This window comes from Bemisia tabaci, chromosome 2 (assembly GCF_918797505.1).
Source record: "Bemisia tabaci chromosome 2, PGI_BMITA_v3".
NCBI classification, from domain to species: Eukaryota; Metazoa; Arthropoda; class Insecta; order Hemiptera; family Aleyrodidae; genus Bemisia; species Bemisia tabaci.
Window position 1 is genome coordinate 62,295,586 of NC_092794.1, and position 22,818 is coordinate 62,318,403.

The 22,818-nt window shown below is 36.9% G+C and overlaps 1 protein-coding gene across 10 annotated transcripts in view; it reads right to left on the minus strand.

Annotated features, from left to right (window-relative positions):
- Window positions 1-22,818, minus strand: part of GluClalpha (glycine receptor alpha 1) — a 55,914-nt gene that overhangs the window by 12,025 nt on the left and 21,071 nt on the right. For 2 of the 10 annotated variants that reach the window (XM_019055083.2, XM_019055085.2), the window contains exons 3-10: window positions 22,182-22,309; window positions 13,846-13,916; window positions 10,961-11,030; window positions 10,334-10,487; window positions 9,416-9,498; window positions 7,098-7,232; window positions 5,198-5,510; window positions 1,729-1,806 (exon numbers count right to left, since the gene is read on the minus strand). In XM_019055083.2, coding sequence (XP_018910628.1) covers window positions 1,729-1,806; window positions 5,198-5,510; window positions 7,098-7,232; window positions 9,416-9,498; window positions 10,334-10,487; window positions 10,961-11,030; window positions 13,846-13,916; window positions 22,182-22,309 — 1,032 coding nt within the window. Of the gene's footprint in view, window positions 1-1,728; window positions 1,807-5,193; window positions 5,511-7,097; window positions 7,233-9,415; window positions 9,499-10,333; window positions 10,488-10,960; window positions 11,031-13,845; window positions 13,917-16,692; window positions 16,761-22,181; window positions 22,310-22,818 lie in introns of those variants that run through there. The other 8 variants (XM_019055088.2, XM_019055090.2, XM_019055086.2 and 5 more) reach the window with 7 other exon arrangements.

Sequence of the window (22,818 nt, forward strand, 5' to 3'; positions counted from 1 at the left end):
AGTGTTTGGAGGCACTTGGATATATGGAAGCATCCGTGACTGACCTTTCAGAAGGAGTTTGAATTCAACGAATTTTTTTCAATTTAATCTCGGGTGTTCTATGGTAAAAGTTGAGAAAAGCTGAATTTATTAACGGTTGTGCGCAGCGAAGCGTTGTAAATTTTACTATTTTAAGAGTGCTGTTACGTTACCTATCATACTTGCGTACGCTCGCAAATTTTAAAAAAATACAGACTGTTTCTTACTTGTTCTAAACTAAACATGCGTTAACTAGCTACTTCTACTTTCATAGTGTAATAAATACTAAATCCCGATAAGTGATAATATATTTTCTTACGTATATTTTTTAAATAATATAGTATATTTAGGAACCAAATTAATTAAAAACAAATTGTTAATTAAAATGACTTAGTTGATCGATAGTGAGACCATTATGGGCTACAGTTTTTCAACTCTAATTTCAAGAAACTGATCTTAAGTTTATACAGTGATCTCTATCGAACGCAAACCTCTTCAACTTACTGATTTTCACGATTCAAGGGCTCCCTTTGAAGGCTTATTACTCTGGTATACCATTGTTTTTTGTTTTTTTTTTCATAATTTACAACTAACAACACACGAGATGCAAAAAGTTTGAGCTCGATGTGTTATAAGATTGTACATATTTTATACATACTCGTATCCAGTGTGATAATTGAAAAATATTGTAAACGAGTATGAAACCCCGTAAAAAAATGTCTCAAAACTGGTGTTTTCAATTTCAATTTTATATATTCTTGTCTTATTTGCAAAGATTCATCCGAACTAATACGCGATTCTCGTTCTTCAGAGTTTTGCACTACTAGTCGCTCCTCTGCCACAAGGTTGTATCTCGATGGAGATGTTGCATGTGTGAGGAATTTGCGATTTGACTACTGATTTTTATGAAAAAGTTCGCGAGAAACACGATGGTGCCACTGGTTTTCTCTGAAATCAACTCCCAAGCTCAAAAAAAGCTCTCAAGTTGAGGCCAAAATGGAGGGGATATCCCATGCTATCCTGAGAGTCCACCTCTACAGCAAGACAAACTCTCCATGCAAAGATGGGAAGCAAATACATTGACAGGGCTGCCACTTTATTTGGGGACTCCAAAACTGAAAACATGGCAACCCTGCTAATGTATTTGCTCCCTATCTTTGCATGGAGAGTTTGTTTTGATGTAGAGGTGGACTCTCAGGATAGCATGGGATATCCCCTCCATTTTGGCCTCAACTTGAGAGTTTTTTTTTGAGCTTGGGAGTTAATTTCAGAGAAAACCAGTGGCACCATCGTGTTTTACATAAGAATCAGTAGTCAAATCGCAAATTCCCCACACATGCAACATCTCCATTTCCAAGTGAACCCTGTTTCACGATTGAATCCATGCTTTTTGGGGCTCAAGTGGATATCGAGCTACGCTCTTACGATAGAGGAACTACGTGAGAGTTCACTGTATAAATGGAGGATTTCAAATTTTTACCTTTACCCCTTACCGGTGCTCAGCGATGACTAAGCCAAAGGAATTCTTAAAAGTCATGTTACCTGAGGATTTACTTTACAATTTCACTATGCAAATGAGCAGATTCATATGCATCAGCTCTTTTCTGGGAAAAAACTAACGAAAGTTGCGTCACCGAGGTTTAGCATTTCATCAGTCAGACGAAAATTGAGTAAAGGTAGATCTAGAGCAATAGTGAAAGTAACCCTTACATCTCAATTGAGGTCATTTCAAATGAGTTTACGGATGATAGCTCTTCGTTTAGTGGCGCAGTGGGTCGTTTTTGCCGTCTAAAAGAAAGCAGAAAGTAAAAAAAATGAAAGATTTAAAAAAAAGAGAGGTAAGAGAAAGGATACAAAATGTCATCTACGCATTTGAAAACATTCATCCGTAAACTCATTTGAGTTCTTTGGTTAGTTTTATTTTGTTAGAATTGTAATTCGATTGATGGTTAAATGAGGGCAAGCAATTTGTGGTGTAAGTAGGTGGAATTGATCGGAGGCAAACAAACATGCCTCGTCCGTTTTTCTTCAAATTTTGCACACATATTAGCGAAAGCTTCCCTTAAAGCATATGCTCGTAAAAATAATTAATAAGAATAAAAGCAAATTATAAAACATGTCTAAAAATCTGCGACCATTTTTCTACTTATTTCAAAATTTTTGAACTTAAGTAATTTACGAGCACTTGTGAGTTTCATTGCGGTAAGAGCAAAAACGCGAAAATTGTGCAAAAAAACACTTTAAAACTTATAGTTTTCTCGGTTAGATATTACGTATGTTAAAAGTTTGAAAATTCTGTACAGATATTTCTATACACAGGCTCTGTATGTTCATGGGTGGTTCTTTCCTCAGAAGGGTATAAAGGTTTCTTTTCTCTAAATTTTGTATTGTTCGTTTAAGCGTTACAAGTTTCTTCGCGTTTTTCACGAATCAAAAGTAGTAATTTTTCTATAGCTTTTTTCGCAGATTTTTTAAACATTTTTTATGAGTTTTTGACGAGCATTTGCTTTGAGGGCCTCTCTTACAGATTTTTTCTTCCAACATGCATCGATTAATACTAAAAAAAACTGCTAATTGCACCAAAGGTGTGAGTCTTATAAGACACTAAAGATGTGAGTATTTGATTAATTTGAATATCAAAGTTCAAATCAAGCAAGTAAACATTGCGCGGATCTCTTTAAAACACATCAAATCAAAATTACATGGAGAAAAGTAAATCACTTTGAGAACTGTCCGTGTCGTGAGTTCGTATATTGAGTTCAATTTGTAAAAAAAGAACCGCTCTTAACCCAAAAATTGATGAATGCTCTCAGTGACATTACAAATTTCTAAAGAGTTTACTGAAAAATAACCAATGAATAATTTTTGAGATACAGTCCCTAAGACGAGAGATTATCCCATAGATCTTGTGATCGGATATAGAACAATTTTTCGCAAGTTACACTACACATTGAAGAAGTTCAAATACCAGCGTAGGAGAAGTTCGAGACTAGCACCTTGAGAATCTAGGTACACAACTTGAATCATTTATGTGGCCCTCGCTTATCGTATTCCTAAACCAATTCTACTCAATCATGTATCTTGCACTACATTCTACAGCCCACAAAGAAATTAGGCTTCCAATGACTGTGCTTTTACATTCAGAATGGAAAACTGAGTACCCATAATTCTGAAAAACTTTCATTCTGATTTAAACTAATAAAACGTGAATCAAAACCTAGTGTGAAAACACAACCTCTCGGTCACTAGATGGAAAATGACCATCGAGAGAAGATGTATCGAAGTCATGCAGTTTTTATTTATTTATGGAGTTACAGCACGCGCTGACAGGGAAACTTGAATTGATTCGTTTAATGCAAGAATTTTTCCGAATTGGACTGATTTTTTCGGCGCTGTTTGTGAGAAATGCATGTTTCGACCTTCAATTATTCTCGTTTTAAATTACTATCCTTTCACGATCATTCGAATTCTCACTAATAATTGAGAGCCTTTAAAAATATCCCAGCTGGTCGATCAATATTTTTGTGTCCGCACTGCACTATATTAGTGTATTTCACTCCTCGGAGACCATTAATAAAATATTTAATCTCTGTGAGACACCACTGAGCTTTAACTCTTGTAATCAAATGATGATCACATGGGTTGAATGTGGGAGTAAGCGTAGTTAATTGGACGTATTTCTGCCAAACAGAACTATGTGCATTAAGACATGAGTCCTGATACCCATAAGAATAAGTGCATAACAGGGCTCACGTCATAATGCACATAGTTCCGTTTGATATAAATGCGTCCAATTCATCAATGGTACAACTGGTCGATTTATTCAAAATTCATTACATTTTTGTCGAATCATTTTAGTCGACAGAATCGTATAACTTGAAACCTTCCTTGTCGATATAGGTAATTCGACAAGCTGTCTATCAACAGAGGTTACCACGATCAGTGGTGACACTTTTCTCTCTCCATTTAAATCCAGAGTAGAAAATTGCCTATTTTCCTATAGTTGATGGGAATGGGACGAAACTCTTTGATACTAACTTGTGAGAACTATTATAATAAAAAATGTAAAGCTCTCGTCAAAATTACGCTAAGTACACCTTTCACGCCCTTGAATTGTTCAAGATTTGATAACGAGAGGGCGAGATATCAAATTTTTTGCCTCGGTTGTTTGCCATTACAAATTGCTCCCGAAGATAATTTCAGAGTGCTCTATAATCAGTAGATTTTTCATGCAATGTGCAGACAGCATTACAAGTTTTCAAACGCTTATACCAAAGCGTGATGGAAATTGGATGGATTTAACCAGACTCAGCCTACACTTCACTACATTTTTCACGGTGCCTAATTTCCTCCCAAGTTGAGTTTTCTCTACAAAGAACCAAACAGCATGAAGACTTGAAACCTACCGTAAATTATCCTTCGATTATTGAGGATATCGGTACAAAATTTCGAGTCAGAATTCAGATTAGTTTTCTGTTGAGAAAATGAAACATGCGAGGACACAAGGCAACGTCTGATGTTGTGACGTTGATTCTAATTGAATCCGCTCAATTCTTCGTCTACCTCGTTCTGTGGGAAATTCTGAAGAGGGATAGTGCAGTTTGTTGATTTAATTCTTATCTTATCTTATGGCCAACTCTAAATCGATTTAAAGAATTCAAGTAAAAACATACAGTCACCTATAAGTGAAAAGGGGTGACCTACTTTCAAAACATTCCTGATTTCTTTTAATGCAGTGGTTCTGGAAAGAGAGTTCCCAGTGCCGGAAAAATTAAAAACAACACAAACGGGATGTCACAGCTTAGAAGAACGCTTCATTGAAATTTTGAGAAAAAAAACAAAAGGTAGTATTTTTTTAATGGACCATTCTACGTAAATTTCACTGGGCTTAAATTTTACTTAAAAATAACAAGAAAAGGTTTCTTAAAGTTTCGCATTCCTGACATTTTTTAAGGGTTTTTGAAAATTTTTGTGTAAATGTCATGGCTACCTACTGATATTACTAAACGCGGAGTATATTTATTCAAAACGTATGTACAATCAAACAGCATCGCACACATTTTAAAATGTCTTACTTTAAAACAATGAAACGCATTCTGGAAGAGAAACAGGGTTTTTGATTCCTCAAAATAATGTACGGTTAAGAGGAAGAGACAAACGGTCGAAAATCAGTCCTTACCTGGAAGCATAATTAACTAACGCAAACTCTAGTAGAGCACCGAATACGAATGTAAGGCAAACTCCCGTCCACACGTCGATAGCCTTGGTGTAGGACACAGGAGGGAGGGAAGCGTTGATACCAGAGGTTTGCGTGGCCATGGTCAGGAGGGTGGTGACCCCTAGAGAGACTCGGGCTGGCACCGCAGCCTGGTCCAGCCAGAAGGAGACCCAAGAGACAATTACCAACATGCAGCAAGGGATGTAAATTTGGATCAGGTAGTAACTGAACTCTCGTTTGAAAATTAGATCCACTTTCAAACAACTGTATTCACCTGTACGAACAAAACGGGACTTTTAAAAAACGAGACAAAAATCCAGTGTTGGATATGAACGTAACTCAAAGCCTAGATACTCCGAGACTTCTTGTATCTATGTGCTCCCCCCTCTTCCCCCTATCACGCCCACCAAAGAACGCGGAACACTAAAAACGGGGATTTGAAAGTCGGCAGTGTGTCATTTTGCTTTTGCCTGGTAAAAATTGGCGATAAGAGCTGCGTTTCAAAATACCATAGGAATTCTTATAGCCGGCTAAAGAAGGCTACAGAAAATCATATAGCTGGCTGTAGAATGCTAAGACAATCATACGGCCGGGCTATACGAAGCGATAAAAAATTATGCAGCCGGGCTATATATAGTTCCTATCGCCGGGCTTTACACTTTATCGCCTGGCTGTTGCTTTTTCGCCATCGATTATAAAAGGCTATAAGAAATTGTGTGCTTTGGAAATCATTAAGTTTGATACGGAACCACCTTAATATTTACAAAACACACATTATATTTTACTTTAATACATATTTTTTTCATCAATTGAAATGAGAATAATCCATACAGGATGTGCAAATATTTCAAAATCATGAGTTGAATAACGCTGACTTCGCCAGATTAAATATTAGAGCCTAACACAAAGCGGAGCGGCGACGCACTGGCGCCTACAAACCTAACAGGGATACTTCACGCATTGCGCAACGCGTGAAGTATCCCTGTTAGGTTTGTAGGCGCCAATGCGTGTTTCGCGCTGACTGCTCGCCTGCCACGACGCTTGAAGCAACTATTTCACACCATCACACCAGAGGTATTGCACAGTATCATACGAAACTAAAGGCGCTCTAATATATTAGTAATGGCAGGCATCCATCAAAAGTACGGGGCTTTCCTCGCAAAATCAATCAAGATACTACGGCCCAAAAACAGAGCAGTATTCCAAAAACTCACAAAGTCCTAGCATCCGTAATTAGTAACGTTTAGCATACACTTTATCGCCTGGCTGTTGCTTGATCGCCACCGGCTATAAAAGGCTATAAGCAATTGTGTAGCCGGCTATAGAAGCTATTGGAAATCTTACAGCCGGCTGTAGGTCTATGGTATTTTGGAACACAGATTCTACTGCCAATTTTTACCATGGTAAATATTAACGTTTTTAGTTTGCATCGTTCTTAATTTCAAATTAACGTTTGCTGGATGGATTAAAAACTACAGCAGAAGTATGGTCCATTAAGATGATATCATGTGATTGGTAATTTTCCTGCCGCAGTTTTTACAATAAGGATTCCAAGAGTATTCCAAGATTATCAATTATGTTTTTCTATTTCAATTGACGATTCTGTTCATTTACTTGTTAAAACTAATTTCACTCTTTTAATGGGTGAACATATTGCAAAAAGTTGCATGAAATAATGAGATTGTTTCAATGCTTAGTTCAAAGTAGAACTCCCATGGGAGTGACAGTGGAGGAGAGAGAGGACGGGGAACTTCTGATATTTATACGGAGCATTAAGTCCCAAATTAATTGTTACACCTCCTCATTTGATCTTTTTGGAACTTTTGATCCCTGATGTCAAACGACGGTCCTGAATCCTTACCGGTATTAGTCTTGCTGTTGCAGTAATCAGTATTGAATTTCTCTAGCGTAAAACGAGGCAAATGTAAGTTTCTAACAACTTGCACCGGATCATCCTCTTTCCAGTAAAATACCAAATCATCTGTCGTCCAACCATCTGTAAAAGAAAAAAATATTTGTGGATCATTTGAATTAAATAATTATCAACATTGCTTCAATGTTTATTTGTTTCTTCCTCTTTCTATCCTTCCGCAAAAACAAATTAGTTGGGATGCTTTTCCTGAAAAAATTTTCCTGGAGTTTTAATGTAACGACTCTGTCGGATTCGTCGCTCTTAGGTCTGTGAATACAGCCCACATTTCAAGAGGGCAAAGGTGTAATACTTTTGAGCAAACAAAAGATTTTTCGGAAAATTTACAATGGTGTAATAAAAATCGGTGATAGTTTACTTCATCGGCTTTAGGCAACGCTAGAATCTAGTAAGGGTGTAAGAAGAACGAGCCAAGAGCCCTCAGTTGGTGGCACATACGACGAACACCTAACGCACTTCAGTATAACGCCTGGATGTAAGTAATTATTCGGCCTCCGTGGAAGTCCGTGTTGCATATGCGCAAAAGCGAAGGCGTTTTGAATCTCCAGGCGCTCACCACTTCACCCATGGCCATGGCAACGAGCTGCACTGCGAGGATCCAAAATGACAGAGCACCTGAAATTATTCGTTCTTACCACCAAGATATATCTTAGGCACGAATAGCTGCACGAAGACGTAGGGTGTGAGTATATTTTGTGCTTCAGGTTTGATATCGCGATGCACTGAGAATGATCTGTAGAGAAATTATTCGTGCCTGAGAGATGTCTTGGTAGTATACATGTAAAATTTAAGTGAAAAAAAAAAAACACTAACAAATGACCCGAACTGTATGTAACAAGGTGGAGAAATGGTGCTGGGTTCACACCATTTCGTGGGGAAAACAAAGCCAAGAATACTAAATTAATTAATTTTTGGAATTTCTTGGCTTAGTTTTCCCCACGAAATGGTGTGGACCCAGCACCATTTCTTCACCTTGTAAAATGTAAGGTAATATGTCTTTGCAGAATGTAAGGTACTCTGTCTTTTTAGATCTTACCAGAACCGCACGCCAGCACCGCACCACCGCGCCGCTGCGCTGCGCCGCGGATGAGGCGTTGAGTTCCTGAAAAGTCAAAACGCCTTCACTCTGGTGCGTATGCAACACGGACATCCACAGAGCTCGAATAGTTGCATCCAGGCGTTATGATGAAATCCGTTGAGAGTTAGTTGCATGCTATACTAACTCAGGAGGGCGCTTGGCTTGTTTCTCTAACCTTAGCTTAATTTTAGCGTTGCACATTATACTAATGAAATAAACAATTACTGATTTCTATCGCGTGATCGTCAGAGAAATGCGTTGGTTTTTTAAGAGTATCACTTACAACGTTACATGCCGGGCCTCAAATTTGCGGAAAACTAGGTGTATGAGCATGGTTGGTAGAGTTTCGTTTGACAGATTGTCCTTTGTACGAATTTTTCTTCTTTTTCTTCTACTTTTTCTTTAGGAAAAATACCTCCGATCTTTAAGTGCAATTTCAAAAAATAATCTTAATAAATCAAACGGAATTTGAACAGAAGCGATGACAATTCGTCTTCGAAAAAATAAAATGCCATGGAAAATTGGCAACACCACAAGCTTATATGCATGTGTATGGTTTTCTAATTTCATTATAAAAACATTAGCGCGGTGAAGTCTGGTAAATATTTGTGTTAAAATTATGAGATGTTTCGCTCTTTTTTCCTGAAACGTGGACTGCGTCCTGCATAACAACGTCGAATACGTATATTCGTCATCAGGGCACTTCAAAAAAGAGAGAAGAAGAAGAAACAAAAAAACGCATTTTAACATATTTGTTTTCGTGGAGGAGCTACAAAAAAGTCCAGTCAGAAACATGCATCAATCTGCGGTCGGTTCAGAACCTAGAAAGCAGGAATCGAGGCTTGTAGAAAAAATGTTTTATATGCCATTACTTCAGACATAGACTTTTAGCACCAGTAAAACGGTCTCATATAAAACGAACGACGATGTATGTAAAGAAAGCCAACCTAAAGCCGTATATTCTAGCGTAAGTATGCCTTGTTTATTTTCTGTCTTTTCCTTCAGGAAGGAGGAGGGGCGTGTTTTATGGTCGAGACATATTATTCTGTCAATGTCTCTATCAAAAAAATCTGACCACCGCTCTTAATTTCTGACTGATACCAGTTCTAATCGAAATGAATGCAGCCTTTACAAAAATAGTTAAAAAGAGTAATGACCGGTAAATACTTACAACTTGCCATTCTTAATGAACACACTTGTCTATCTAGTGGGTATAGCTTCAGATTCATCGGACAAGCTAAGGTTAACGATATTCTGAAACAAACGAAACTCAAATAATTTTTGACAGATGTAGACAAAAGCGGTGCATATTTTAAGATTCAAATACATATGTGATGCAACCCTTTACTGAGAAAACATAAACTTGATTATGGGAAGTGTTTTCCCGTTAAATCGGTGTTTACATCACGGCATCGAACATTTTTAGATCGATTCCGAATTAGAACACAGCAATGTTACCATGTTCACTCGAAAAAACAATATTTGGTCAAGGCCTCAAGGGAAACATTTTGGTTCATTAAAAGATTCCTTTCAAAGAGCAAGCATTTCTATGAGCATGATATACATTCAACTAGTATTGTGAGCCTAAATTAACATGCGAATTCTTTCCTCCGTAGCTCCTATTCAAATGTGTTCTTTATTATGAAAAATAATTTTAGAAATATTTTCCTCGAATGTGACTGCAAGAGTACCGATTTGCACAATATTTTCAAAGACATTATTCAACTCTGCGTTAGTCTCAATTCTATTTGGAAGAGGCTGAAAATTGTTACCTCTCTCCCCTTAACGCTCAGTGCGTTTCATGCAATTTGAATCTTTTTTTGCATTTGCAACAAAATTACTCATGTGTGCCTACATTTTCTATTATTCAAAAATTGGACATTGTTGTTCAACGACTGCTGATCATCAAATTATATGTTTCAGACACACCACACTGTTTATATGACTCAAGTACACATCAATAAATGTTTATCGTCGCAAGATATTCTTATTCTCAATTTTTTACTGCAAATTTTTAATTTTTGGGCTACTTTTACATTGAAAAAATATGTAACTAGCAATTAACGTGAACAGAAATTTGAAAATTTACCTTATACTGTACAGCACACTTCCGGTTGGAAATATTCGTATGTATACATTTGGCATGATAATGTTGTGAAAATGGCCCTCCTTTTCGTTTGAAAAGAACAAATCAGGCATCCATACACGGTTAGCCTCCGTCAACGTTAAATATTTTAACCTACCTGTAAATCATCAAATAATATAAAGATTTAAAAAATAACAAAATAAAGTAGAAGTAAAAAAAGTCATCTCTCACTTTGCCTCTCTGTGACTTAATGCAGAAGACGGTAAGTCCCGTTGTTCTATAGAATAATTTTTAACATAAATTTCACATAGCATAACATAAATTAGCATGTACATCAAACATTTTTGATCGAACAATGTTAATATAGGTTTTGCATTATTTTTGTATTGTCCTGACGTATATGGGAACGTAAGACCTTTTCTGTTTATTTTTTTTCTATCCAAAGGCAAAAACCACTAAAAGTATGCATGCCTTTGGAATGCAGGAGGTAACCCGAGGCATATTTGTATAAGAAATGAAAAAAAGTTAGGGGCATTACGTCCGATTTTTTATTTAGTTATTAATTCGAATAAATCAACGAGACTGGATTCCATGAAAAAGGGATATGGATAGTCATTTTATTGCACAAACCTCCATAGTCATTGAATTTAAGTCTTTCGTCCGTCCATTGCTCTCGAAAAGTAAACTGAACGCTGTATTCCTGGAAAAAGAAAAAAAATTGTCAATTAGTCTTAAATTCGACTATAATCAAATAATTGGTAGTTATCATTAAAAATTACCAATTACCTACTATCGATTACGGGTTTTTTTAAACTTTGCATCTCATTTGTAGCCCAGAAAGTCTTAAGAAACTGATCGGAACTCAAGGCTACTCTGATTACTCGCCTCGACTCATTCTAATCGAGAACATTTTCAACATCGATAGTTGAATCGTTATAGAATGACCTTGATCGATATATACCATTGTGAAGATAGGGAGTTATCGATCAAACTAATTCGATAACGATTCAACAATCGAGCTCCACTTCCATTCTGTTCAAGTTTAACGAATAAGATATGCAGAGAATTGGACTAAATTTTGCAGTTACGAATTATACATTCTGGCTCAGTTTAAAAACAACGTATGTACCATTAGTTTCCCTATGCACATAAGCGTATTTTCTGATGAGCCAGAAATTACAGTTCCTAATTGCGAAATAAAGTAAAATTTTGGGAAAGATTTTCATGTATATTGTTGAAACCTGGAATTTAACTGTGCAGTTTTGAGACAATATTTCTAACTCTTCAACTAAAACACCAATCCGCACAGAGACAGGGATACATAATTTTATCCATGAGCCAGAAATCGTGGTTCTTTATCTCAAAATGTAGTCCAATTACAATCAACAAATGGTTCCTGAAATTTTCTTTCAAGAGTTAAAAAAGGAAGAAGTTGTTTATCTTCCTCTCTGGAAGATTTATCAGATTTGTTCAATCATATGGACCTCTCAAAAGAATACTACCTCTGAATTTACTTCGTCATTATTTCTACTTTAAAATTTAGACAAAAAAACCCAGATAAAACGGATTAAGAAATTTCTCAATATATATTTGAAAAGTATGTTATAGAGATTAATAATTTCATGAATGATGCGCAAGTTTCAATTAATATGCCTGCAGCACTGAGAAACTCAGTGATGTACACGATCCCTTCATCAGAGGCATCATGATCAAGGAATATCGATGGGTGGAATCGGGTTCATCATGAAAAATATCTGATGTGGATCACAAAAAACTTTGCAAGTCATATAAATTATTTGCCACTGTGGAAACTAATTCTTACAAAAATGCACATCATTTAAAAACATTGAAATTCAGATTTCTCGTGAATGATAATGACATTATTACAATCAGATAATACTGCGACGGCAGTGATAAATAATCGCGTCTACAAAGTGAAAGCACGTCACATATCATCAACGAGAACACACTGACTTTTTGAAATCAATATTTAGCTCACTCATCATGAAAAATATTATATTCCTTCTGATCATCTTTCATATCAACTATTCTGATACAACTAATTTTTTCTTACAGTCAACGTCAAAAGTAAATTTAATATTGAACCATGGCCCTCTGCAAAAAACAAATAATCTTCTTCAGAAAAAAATCAATAGAGTAGGACGGAAAACATTGCAAGATATACCATTAGTGACTTTCAGTTTTTTTCACTACTTTCTTTAAGAGTGGATATAATTTTTTTTCATGCAGATTTCTTTCGAACATATAATCAACATCTTGTGAACATCGTGTAGAGAACAAGCGATTCAAAATCGTGCAGTTTACATTTAAAGTTGCAAATAAAGAGTCGGGGAGAAAGACAGACGTGATAGTGTTGCGATGTTTACACTTTGTATGGATGTGCCTGAGGGCGCCGTATGATCTGATAATTACAGCAGTCACGGAACCCCGGTGCGACGTCTAAGAATCGATTTTCGTTTTTGAGGAGGCATCAAAACATTTCGCAACGCTCTAAGCGGTAGATCGGCTCTTTGCCAGCTTTACTCAATGTTACAAGTAATGAGGAGCAAAAAAGCAATAACCAGACCATTCCATGAGGCATTTTCTCTATTTTTTCATTAATCGAAAATCGATCACCGATTCTTTTATGCTTTTATTTTTTCCATTGCCAAGTCCTTTTTTTAATTTTCGTTCTTCACTAAAAGACCTATCGATAATTGCTCTTGTCTAAACACCAGATCTATATTTGAAATGAAGTACATGGGTAAAAAGAAAAAAAAGGAAAGTAGGTATTAAAGGATCCCAAAAATAATGTTATTTCTACCATCTCAGATTTTAGAAATATTATTTGCCAAAAGATGAAATATGAAATTATACCAGGGTATTTATATATAGTTCCACATGCACCAAATTGTTGGTGTACTGCAAACAATGACACAGTATGTCCTTATTGAGGTATTTAATATTTGTCATTATTCAATGTATTGTTTAGAAAACTTAATTTTGCTTTTGTAAATTAAAAAGTTGCGTAATCAAGCGGAGGTTGATAACAAATCTAGCACAAAAAAAATTCAGGTAACAACATAGTTTGAAGCATTACAAGATGCGCATTCAAAATTATACATTCAAAGCATATAGACAAAGGGGAATATTCCAACAACATGCATACAAATTTTGGAACCGATAAACGTTAACCTTTAATTCAATGGGAAACACACCACAATCATTTATGTAGGGCTCTTTGGTAAATTAAGACTCTCGATTAAGTTAAAACTTAAGTGTTACTGAAGACAACGTTTTTACGTCTAAAGTTTGACAAGCTAACGAATAGGCACAGTTTTGTTCCTATACCTCACGGACTAAGAAAAACCTTTGACTTATACGCCTCACCGCGGTATGAATCGAAATACACGAGTATAAGAGAGCAAAATTCACGGACAATTGACAGGAGACACAAAAACAAAGCAAAATTGATCTCGCATCGTTAGGAACAATGATGAAGTCGTAAGGCTCACCATGTGGTAATCTTCGATTTTACTGATGGAGCGGAAAAAAATGTTGATATGAACATTGCAAGGATTATTTTCTGTGGCAATCAAATGATAAAAAACAAGATTACTAACTCATATCAGTGAAAAAATGTGAGGGGTTCAACAATTTTTTTCTCCCCTCCACTCAGAAGAACATGTAAAACAGTGAAATAATTTTGGAAAAACTGGAAACATTTTTCAGATCAATGAAAGGAATTAAACATCTCAAACAAATGAACTATAATAAAACCAGTTTCCATAACTAACCACGATTTTCTAGCCAGGTGTAGTCTTTACTTTGCATTGAATTCAATAAGTGAGAGGGTATCGATATCACCTCCATTGTCAGGGCTTTAGGACTTCGTCGAAGACACTATATCTTGCCTTTAATTCATCTTCAGATCGCGTACGCGTTTACCTAATTGTCAGCGCTGTTTTCTTCTGAACGGACAACATTTGAAAAATTACCTCAAAATTTTCAAAAATTTCCTTTCTTTCAACAAACATCTCAAACTGCCATCGTCCGACACTCAAAGCCGTCCGTAATTTCAAAGAAGAGACTTCAAACACGGTTTTTTCGGGTTTATTTTCGTGTAGATGCGGGACTGTGACTGTAGAAATGCCTTATAATTGCGCTTCAGCCTATTTTGGAGAAATTCGTATGAATATCAAAACTAGAATGCGCCTAACTAATATTACGCCTGCCTCGTACCATCATACCGCCATACCTCATTACTTCCGAATACGATCATTCCTGGAAATTTTTTAACTTTTGTTATTATTAGATATCAGATTTTGCATCAATGAACTATCCTGTATACTAGTATGTGTATACCATACGTATAAAATGTTTTGAGTAAGCATATGGATGGTGGTAATGGACAGAGGAAAGAGTATCTCGATTGCCAGTGTTTGATTTCAACTAACATTTTATTTGCCCATGAATACACAACCTGATATTTTGCGACTAAAATTATCACCGGATACTATTTTGAAACTCCTCAATTTAATATCTATCACTTTAGTAGGTAGGATACGGTTAAAAATCCATCATGTAGATAGCTCGTAACATTAATATTATGACATAAATACGTGATGTATATTACAAAAAAATTTCGAGGGACGGGTTTTCCTATTCTTAATAGTATTTTTGGGGAGGGGAAGAGGGGTGTGACTTCAAACCTCTCACTCGTAAAATAATCAATATTGTTTTCGAAGAAAGTATCTACTTCTTATTTTTTCCGTCTTTCAGTAATTTGTTGAGAATTCACAGAGATTGATCAATTTTTGATCATGATGAAAAACCGAAGTAACCATTAAACCAACCTTTTTATGTTAAAAAGTATCTATTTTTTCATGCTTGAAAGAAAGGAGAAAAAAATGCTTAAAATTTGCAAATTGAACTAAAGTCTATTCTATTTTCTAAGCTATGATCTACAATTTAAGAATCTAAAGTCTAAGATGAAAGTCATTCAAAATTTCTACGTAGACGCGAAAAATGAGTCGATGGTGAAACTACCAAACCGCGTATCTCATTAACGATGTTGTGAAATTTCTCCTGGACAAATGAAAATCATTCGTTGAAGTTTTCACAGAATTGCTTTCGAACATAGAGGGAAAATTATGGAAGTTTTTCAATTTTACATTGAGTGACTTTCCATTCAGAAAATTGAATGTATCAGAAAGTCTGCAACGTCGCAAACCGAGATATAGGTTTGGGAGTTTCATCGTCGTTGTGAGAGCGAAATACAGCAATTCATTTTAGCTGCTACTGCAGTTTTATAAATTGTTCAGAAAAATTATTGTCATCAAGAAGAGGGCATGCTTCGCTTCAGATTCGTTTCAAATCGTGCAAGTAGCAACCTAACGCAAGGTATAAAAATACCTTTTGAATTCTACGCTGTATACAATTTTAAGCAGCTAGACTATGTACTTTTAATATTTCAAATATTATTCTGTCACCCTAAACTACTGTAAATCTGTGGCACTATCTTAATTTCTTCATTCCTGGGGTGTAATTTCCTTTGGTAAGAATAAGTATTATTGCGATTACGAGCCGAAATAAAATTTGAGCCCTCCTATAGTTGAAAATTTTCATGTTGAAGTGTTGCATCCCTTTTTTTTTTAGAGAAAACCAGATACGCGGCTTTAGAATTAAATGTTAATCGGCAAATTTCTATCGAATGCGTTCGCGGAAGAGGATAAGATTCTGCAGCCAAATTTAAAAAATGTGAACGCCGAATGGAATTCAGCAAAAAAAAAAAAAAAACGACGGATATGCTCGTAATCATCCGGTGACTAAGTGTAGGTTCTTCCTCGTAGTAAAAGTGAAAAATAAACTAATCGAGAAAAAGAAGGAAGGACCATATTCGTGGAATTTTGGAACGCACAATTTTACACAGATTTTCTTCAGATTTTTTTTGCACGGATACTTTAAGATCAAGTCTCATTACTTCTTTTTTCTTTTTACGCAACGGTGATTGCCTTGGACTGTTCCCTATTTTGGGAATTTTTGAGAATAGGGGCAACGAATTCGTTTTTTTTTCCTCGCGATGATTAAGTTCTGAAATTATAAGTAGGCCAAGAGAGTCTAGAATTAATGGTAAATAAAACTATACATACGTAACGAAAGGAGAAAAGCAGAAGTGAAATCAGATGAAATTTATAAGGGCATAGGTAATCATTATAACAGGTCATGATTGCAGGTCAGTAATAATAGAAATAAAAAATAAAAAAAAGTGAAAAACGGGGCTTCAAACTAGGCAATACAAGAGCGAAACACGGAACTGAGAACTAAAGTCTAGGAAACTACCTAGCTATACAAGGACTTACCATTTTTACATCACTAATTGTGGCGATACTTCTTATAAATATATTGATTCGAACAACCGCTGGCCCATCTGAAGACAGGTTAAAAATTACCTTACTAATTTTATTCAGACATACAATGAGGTTATCATGTGGGTATTGTGCCTTCGTTCATGGGTGCACATGAATACGCACATTTCTATGTCCTCCCTTCTCCATTGCATTCGTAGTTTCATGCTTATAGAATGCATTTCACACTTTAAAAGCAGTGTTACTCCACCACAAACTAATACTTGGATGAAAACAATTCTAATTTTTCTAATTTTTGTTTCGGTTCTGACGCCAAGGCATGTGCGCGTTCAGATAACTGATCGATGGGAACTTTAATCCTATAAGAATGGATTGTTAGATGGAAGGCGGGGCCCCGCTGAGGCGGAGATGGGGTATAATTCTTTGATAGGAAACTGGATGAATGCTTTCACCAAACCTATGGATTCAAAAAGCACTATTACACCTTCATAAACGCTAAAATTTAGTGCTTTATTTCTTTTTCATTTTCATCAATTTATCTTTTACTATTTTATTTTTATTATTATTTTTTTTTCGTACAACATGGGCTCATGTTTACTAGAACCCGTTCTATTTCACGCTAATTTTGAAAATCTAGTACTTTACACAACCTGTTCTTTTTTTAAAAAAATGATTTCGTCAATGACACGTGACAAAGTCCATCAGATATTTGTGTATAGTTTAACTGATAAAAATCTTGGAAGGACGTCAAAAGTAAGTCAAGAGACAAAACGATCTTTGATTGACTGGAGACGTGCACTTTTGTAGCCATGCCGGAATGCCTCGGTTCCATCTCATCATCGTAATGTACAACGTTCGAGAATGTTTAAAAAAATGTGCCAAATGCCAGAAATTATAGGAAATGATCGATCGACTATCCATCCGACGGTTGCCCGAGTGACCTTGATGAGAGAATATCACTTCCGCCGAACATAGATCCTTGTCTGTACACTAACTTTTTTACGTATTTACGCAGTTCCTTTGCGATTAGTTAGCGCTTTGAGCATTGAGTCGGAAGATTCTCCTGCAGTTTAGGCAACACTGCAATGCATGTCATTTCCCGAGCGAAGAAATCTGAGTGTGGAGTTTTGCCGAGTTGACTCAATTCCCGGTTCCCTATCCGCTCGCACTGAAATCTCTTCCCAGACACAGATGGTGCTGCAATGGCGGTGAAATCTCATTGGCAAATAGTCACATCCTCGTCGAAACCCCCCGGAGAGAATGCAGATTACATTAGCGATTCATTTTATGTTTTTATCGCTCCGTGCTCTTCGCAAACTTCCTGGAGATTAAATATTTAACTGCCCAGTTTTTCTCTATAGGGTCCACTTTGGTGTGCGGGGCTTGTTTGAAAATGAAGTAATAGAGCAAACAAAACAGCTTTAAATCTTAAAGCCCGCTTCATCCCCTCCGCAACAGCTGGCGTCAAAATTGCGGTTCTCAGTTGACGCATGTACATGGATGTGCATTCAAAACAGAGAACGCGGGTTGCGGTGGCATGAGTTTGAATTTAAATTTTGTTTAATCTCCGGTAGAGGGGAAAGAGGGAATTTTATCGTCATTCCGAACAATGACGTCACTTTCGTCATTCCATCCCACAATGCGTTTGCACTGATTCGAGTATTTTTGTGATTGAAATTTGCAGTTACCCAAATATGTGTATATTGCAATTTGAAAGCTATCTTGATTTTTTGAAGCAATGAAATCATGAAAACAATGAGAATGAACGATAATAATGAGCAACATGAATGCGAAGTTCCGCATTATGTTTCTCGTATGAAAAAAGAAGAAAAACGACGCTAACCATAACCGCAAAAGGAAACAAAACTTTGTATTTTCCACTATCATTTCAGTTGATGTGCGTAATAATAGGCGCTGCATCGATATCAACGCCTGGACGCAACTATTCGTACTTTACGGACATGCGTGTTGCATTCTTCGATCAAAGTAGGCGCTCTCCGCTCACGCTGAGACACGCAACGCAAGTTCTATTCCGAATCGTCAAGAATTCGTTTTCTCTGCGGGCTGATTGTTGAAATGGATAGACAAAGCTATAGACAAAGAAGACGAATGGGATATAGAGGGATCCTATTGTTGGAGGCGGTTGGTTGCAATGGACAAAGAGGGTAGGTAACAGACTAACTAACGACAACCCACAAGAGACCCTATAGTTATAGTCTATCATTTTCCCCCTTGGTCTACAGGAACCAACCATTTCAACCAATTAATAGGATCGCTCCACACTCCCTATGTCTTTTTTTATCTATGACTATGTCTATCAATTTCATGAATCGGTCCGCTGATGCAGATGGAACAAAAACGGTTTCCAATGTCGCAAATGCTATTCAAAATGATGAGATGAGCCCCGTCCTCACCGATTAGGTATGCAATTCGAACTAAACATCGCTTTGGATCAGCAATTTTCAGGCATACAAGTGAGGTTGAGACTCATTATTTCCATATGAGACACGAGCAAAACAGATTCTACGTAATCTCCGATTAGATTTCATTCACATGAAGGAAACCAACCAAAATATCGCCTTTTAATAGACAATGAATATTTTTAAATAACTGAAAAAAGATTCACAGTACAGCTCAAGAAAAACTGATGAATGGTTCTCCTTTAAGAAATATAACATGAAAAGAGATTTGTTGGAGATAACCCTGGTTTAACTTTAGTCATCATAAGAACCGAAGTTTTTTGTTTCGTTGAAGTGAGCCACAGAAATTCAATTGGACCGCGTTGAACAGAAAGAAACCAAGCCGCATCAGCCATTGCCAAATTTAAGTGGGCAATTCAATTTTTTACATAAGAACGGTTGCGGATTTTCGTGCAAATTTCAGTGAATTTTCTCCCTAGTACGTATAGCAAATTCCCTAAAATTTTTAACGAAATCCGCACGAACGTTCTCTCGTAAAAAGTTATAGTGCCCAGTTAAATTTGGCAATAGCTGATGTGGCGTGGTTCCTTTCTGTTAAACGCGGTCCAATTCAGTTCTGTCAACCGGAAAGGTTGGTTAGCACGACTGAAGATTCAGTGCTCTACACTGCCATGCTAAACGAAAACGCCGCGTAAATCCATCAAGATTTTCCCTCGTTTTTTGGAATTTCAGATTTTGTAAAATAAAAACCGCGTTTTACCCATGTAACTCAAATTTTTAGGTTTCGTTCTTGATAGTATTTTCAAAAGAATTCGTAAAAACATTGTCCCAATGTACACATATTTTTCTCCAATGATACATTGTATCCAAAAAATGTAAAATGGCGTTTACGGCATTTTTGCGTTGCACGGCAGTATACCTACTGATGATCGCTCGCTGAACTCATAGGCTCGTAAAACCGAATTTTTTCTCCGCTTCTTACATGAAATTGTTCGACTTAGCTGCATGGCGTGGAAAGCAAGGCATAAAGGGACTATTAGGCATAAAGGGACTATTGCATAAAGTGAACTCATAGGCTCGTGAAACTGAATTTTTTCTCCGTTTCTTATATGAAATTGTTCAACTTAGCTGCATGGCGTGGAGAGCAAGGCATAAAGGGACTATTACTCCTAAATAATGAGGTAATAAAGATCAAATACCACGGGGCTTCCGATACAAAATCAATAATCGGTGTGATTTAGCCGGTGCCGGCTGTGCTCGCCTTCCCTCTTCACTCAGCACTCATATAGCTGAACAATGCAGATCGTAATACTTAGCGGAGAGTAATACTTGACAGTTATTGGCACCGATTCAACGCTTGGATATTCGCTTATGCTTTTTATCTCTCATTGTCGGATTTCGCCGTGAAATGTGCATCGGGCGAATTCGTGAAACTCATAAAATCCAACAGCCCTATCTTGCACCTGTGGGTCCCTAGCGCCAAGAGTTTCACACTAGCATTTTCTTGGCGCGACGACGCGACAGAACGTAGACTTCCCTAATTCCTCTCGCGCCCTGAACCCTGCTCCATTATTGATAGCTGGAGGTGAGTTCCGTTCGGCAGATTTTGACGAGCGGGTTAAGAGCACTGAAAGACTTGGATTTTTCATAGACACTTTGTCTAATGGAGATGTTGCATGTGTGAGGGATTTGCGATTTGACCATTGATTCTTTTGAAAAAGTTCGCGAGAAACGCCACTGGTTTTCTCTGAAATCATCTCCCAAGCTCAAAAAAAACTCTCAAAGTGAGGCCAAAATGGAGGGGATATCCCACCCTACCCTAAGAGTCCACCTCTACATCAAAACAAACTCTCCATGCAAAGATAGGGAGCAAATACATTAGCAGGGTTGCCATGTTTTCAGTTTTGGAGTCCCCAAATAAAGTGGCAGCCCTGTCCATGTATTTGCTCCCTATCTTTGCATGGAGAGTTTGTTTTGATGTAGAGGTGGACTCTCAGGATAGCGTGGGATATCCCCTCCATTTTGGCCTCACTTTGAGAGCTTTTTTTGAGCTTGGGAGATGATTTCAGAGAAAACCAGTGGCACCATCGTGTTTCTCGCGAACTTTTTCAAAGGAATCAATGGTCAAATCGCAAATCCCTCACACATGCAACATCTCCATTAGAATGGGCCTCTAGACAGGATACGCACGAGGAAAACAAATCACACAAAGAAAAGTCTGGAAATCAGCTCTTCATGAGAAAAAAAGTTTTAGGGATTAATTAACCCATGAAATTGTGGTACTCCCCCAATTTTTTGGACGATGTAAACATTTCAAATTAAATTAGGAAGTACCGCAACATTTGGGTTAGAAACCTAATTTATTGGAGTACTACCACAATTAATCGGTGTGCTACCGCAATCAATTGGGGTACTGTCACAACTAATTGGAAATGTTTATTTTATCTATCAGCTTGGACTTAAGCTTACATTTTTTCCCCGTGTTGGACAACATGTATCTAAGTGTTTACAACTGGGTCTTGTTTAACAGGAGAGAAACAGCTCGATTGCAGTGTTGTACATTGTATAATGATATCATGAATGTACTGAATTAATATCAAAATGAACTTTCAGGATCGAATTCACAAAGCACTTGACATTTACTGAAAAGTTTTGTTTTCATAATAAAAGAAAGTTTAGATTTTCCTTGAAGCACGTTAAGTTACTCTCGGAGGGTTCTTTAGCAGGTTCTGGGGCTTGGGTATGTCCCATAAAAGTTCAAAGCTGCATGCATGAATATTGGTTAATCAAATATTAGATTTATATCATGTGATTTAATTGAAATTTGATATTGTGGAATAGAAGAGGCACGGTTTTAAAAATTTCGCAGAACGCTGGGAAAATCTCCCGTTGAACTCTCGGAGGTCACAATTGTTCGCACTTCCTTTCAATGGTTCATAGATTGGACTTAGCATTTCCTTCGATCCTAAATTACATATTTAAGGAGGGATATTTTTGACCTTTTCTCCTCTGGAATCCTCTCTTCAAAAGGCTTAGATGGAAGGAAGAACTCAAGGCTCTTACCAGTTCCGTTGATCCCCGAGGGCCGTATCCTTGCGTCGTAACTTCCAGGACCGAGGATTTGATCCAAGACCTCCTTCTCTTTCTCTCTGTAATTAGTCTTATGTTGTTGGGCTCCCCTGTAATAGAAACTGTAATTAATTAAATAATTATTCATCATCGTTATCGAATTCACTCACACAAATGTTAAACAACACAGAGCTGGGTTGGCTCTAAAAGCACATCATTATAGCTCTCCAAGTTCCAAATCATCATTACATCTAGAGATCTACCAAGTCAGTTTCCATGGTTTTCTAGCAATCGGCAGTTATTAATTAAAACCCTGGGTGCAGAGAGGGATTTCTTGGTTGCGGTGTCTCAGAATCTCCAAAAAATTGTCAAAAAATTCACTGAATTGTTTCCTCTCTAAAATATAAATTAGCAGTGCCGATATTGAGACACCGCAACCGAAAAACACTCTTTCTGCCCTAAACGCTTCAACTAGGTATTGCTAGACGATCCCACTGTCTTTAAACTTATTCCCAATAGGCCTCGTCAGACTGATGGATTGGTTAGCTCATTCAAATTATATAAGTCCCTTTTGGAGGGAGGAAATCCAGTTTCTAAAATTTTGGCGTCATATTGCTCTCCTAGGTGACAC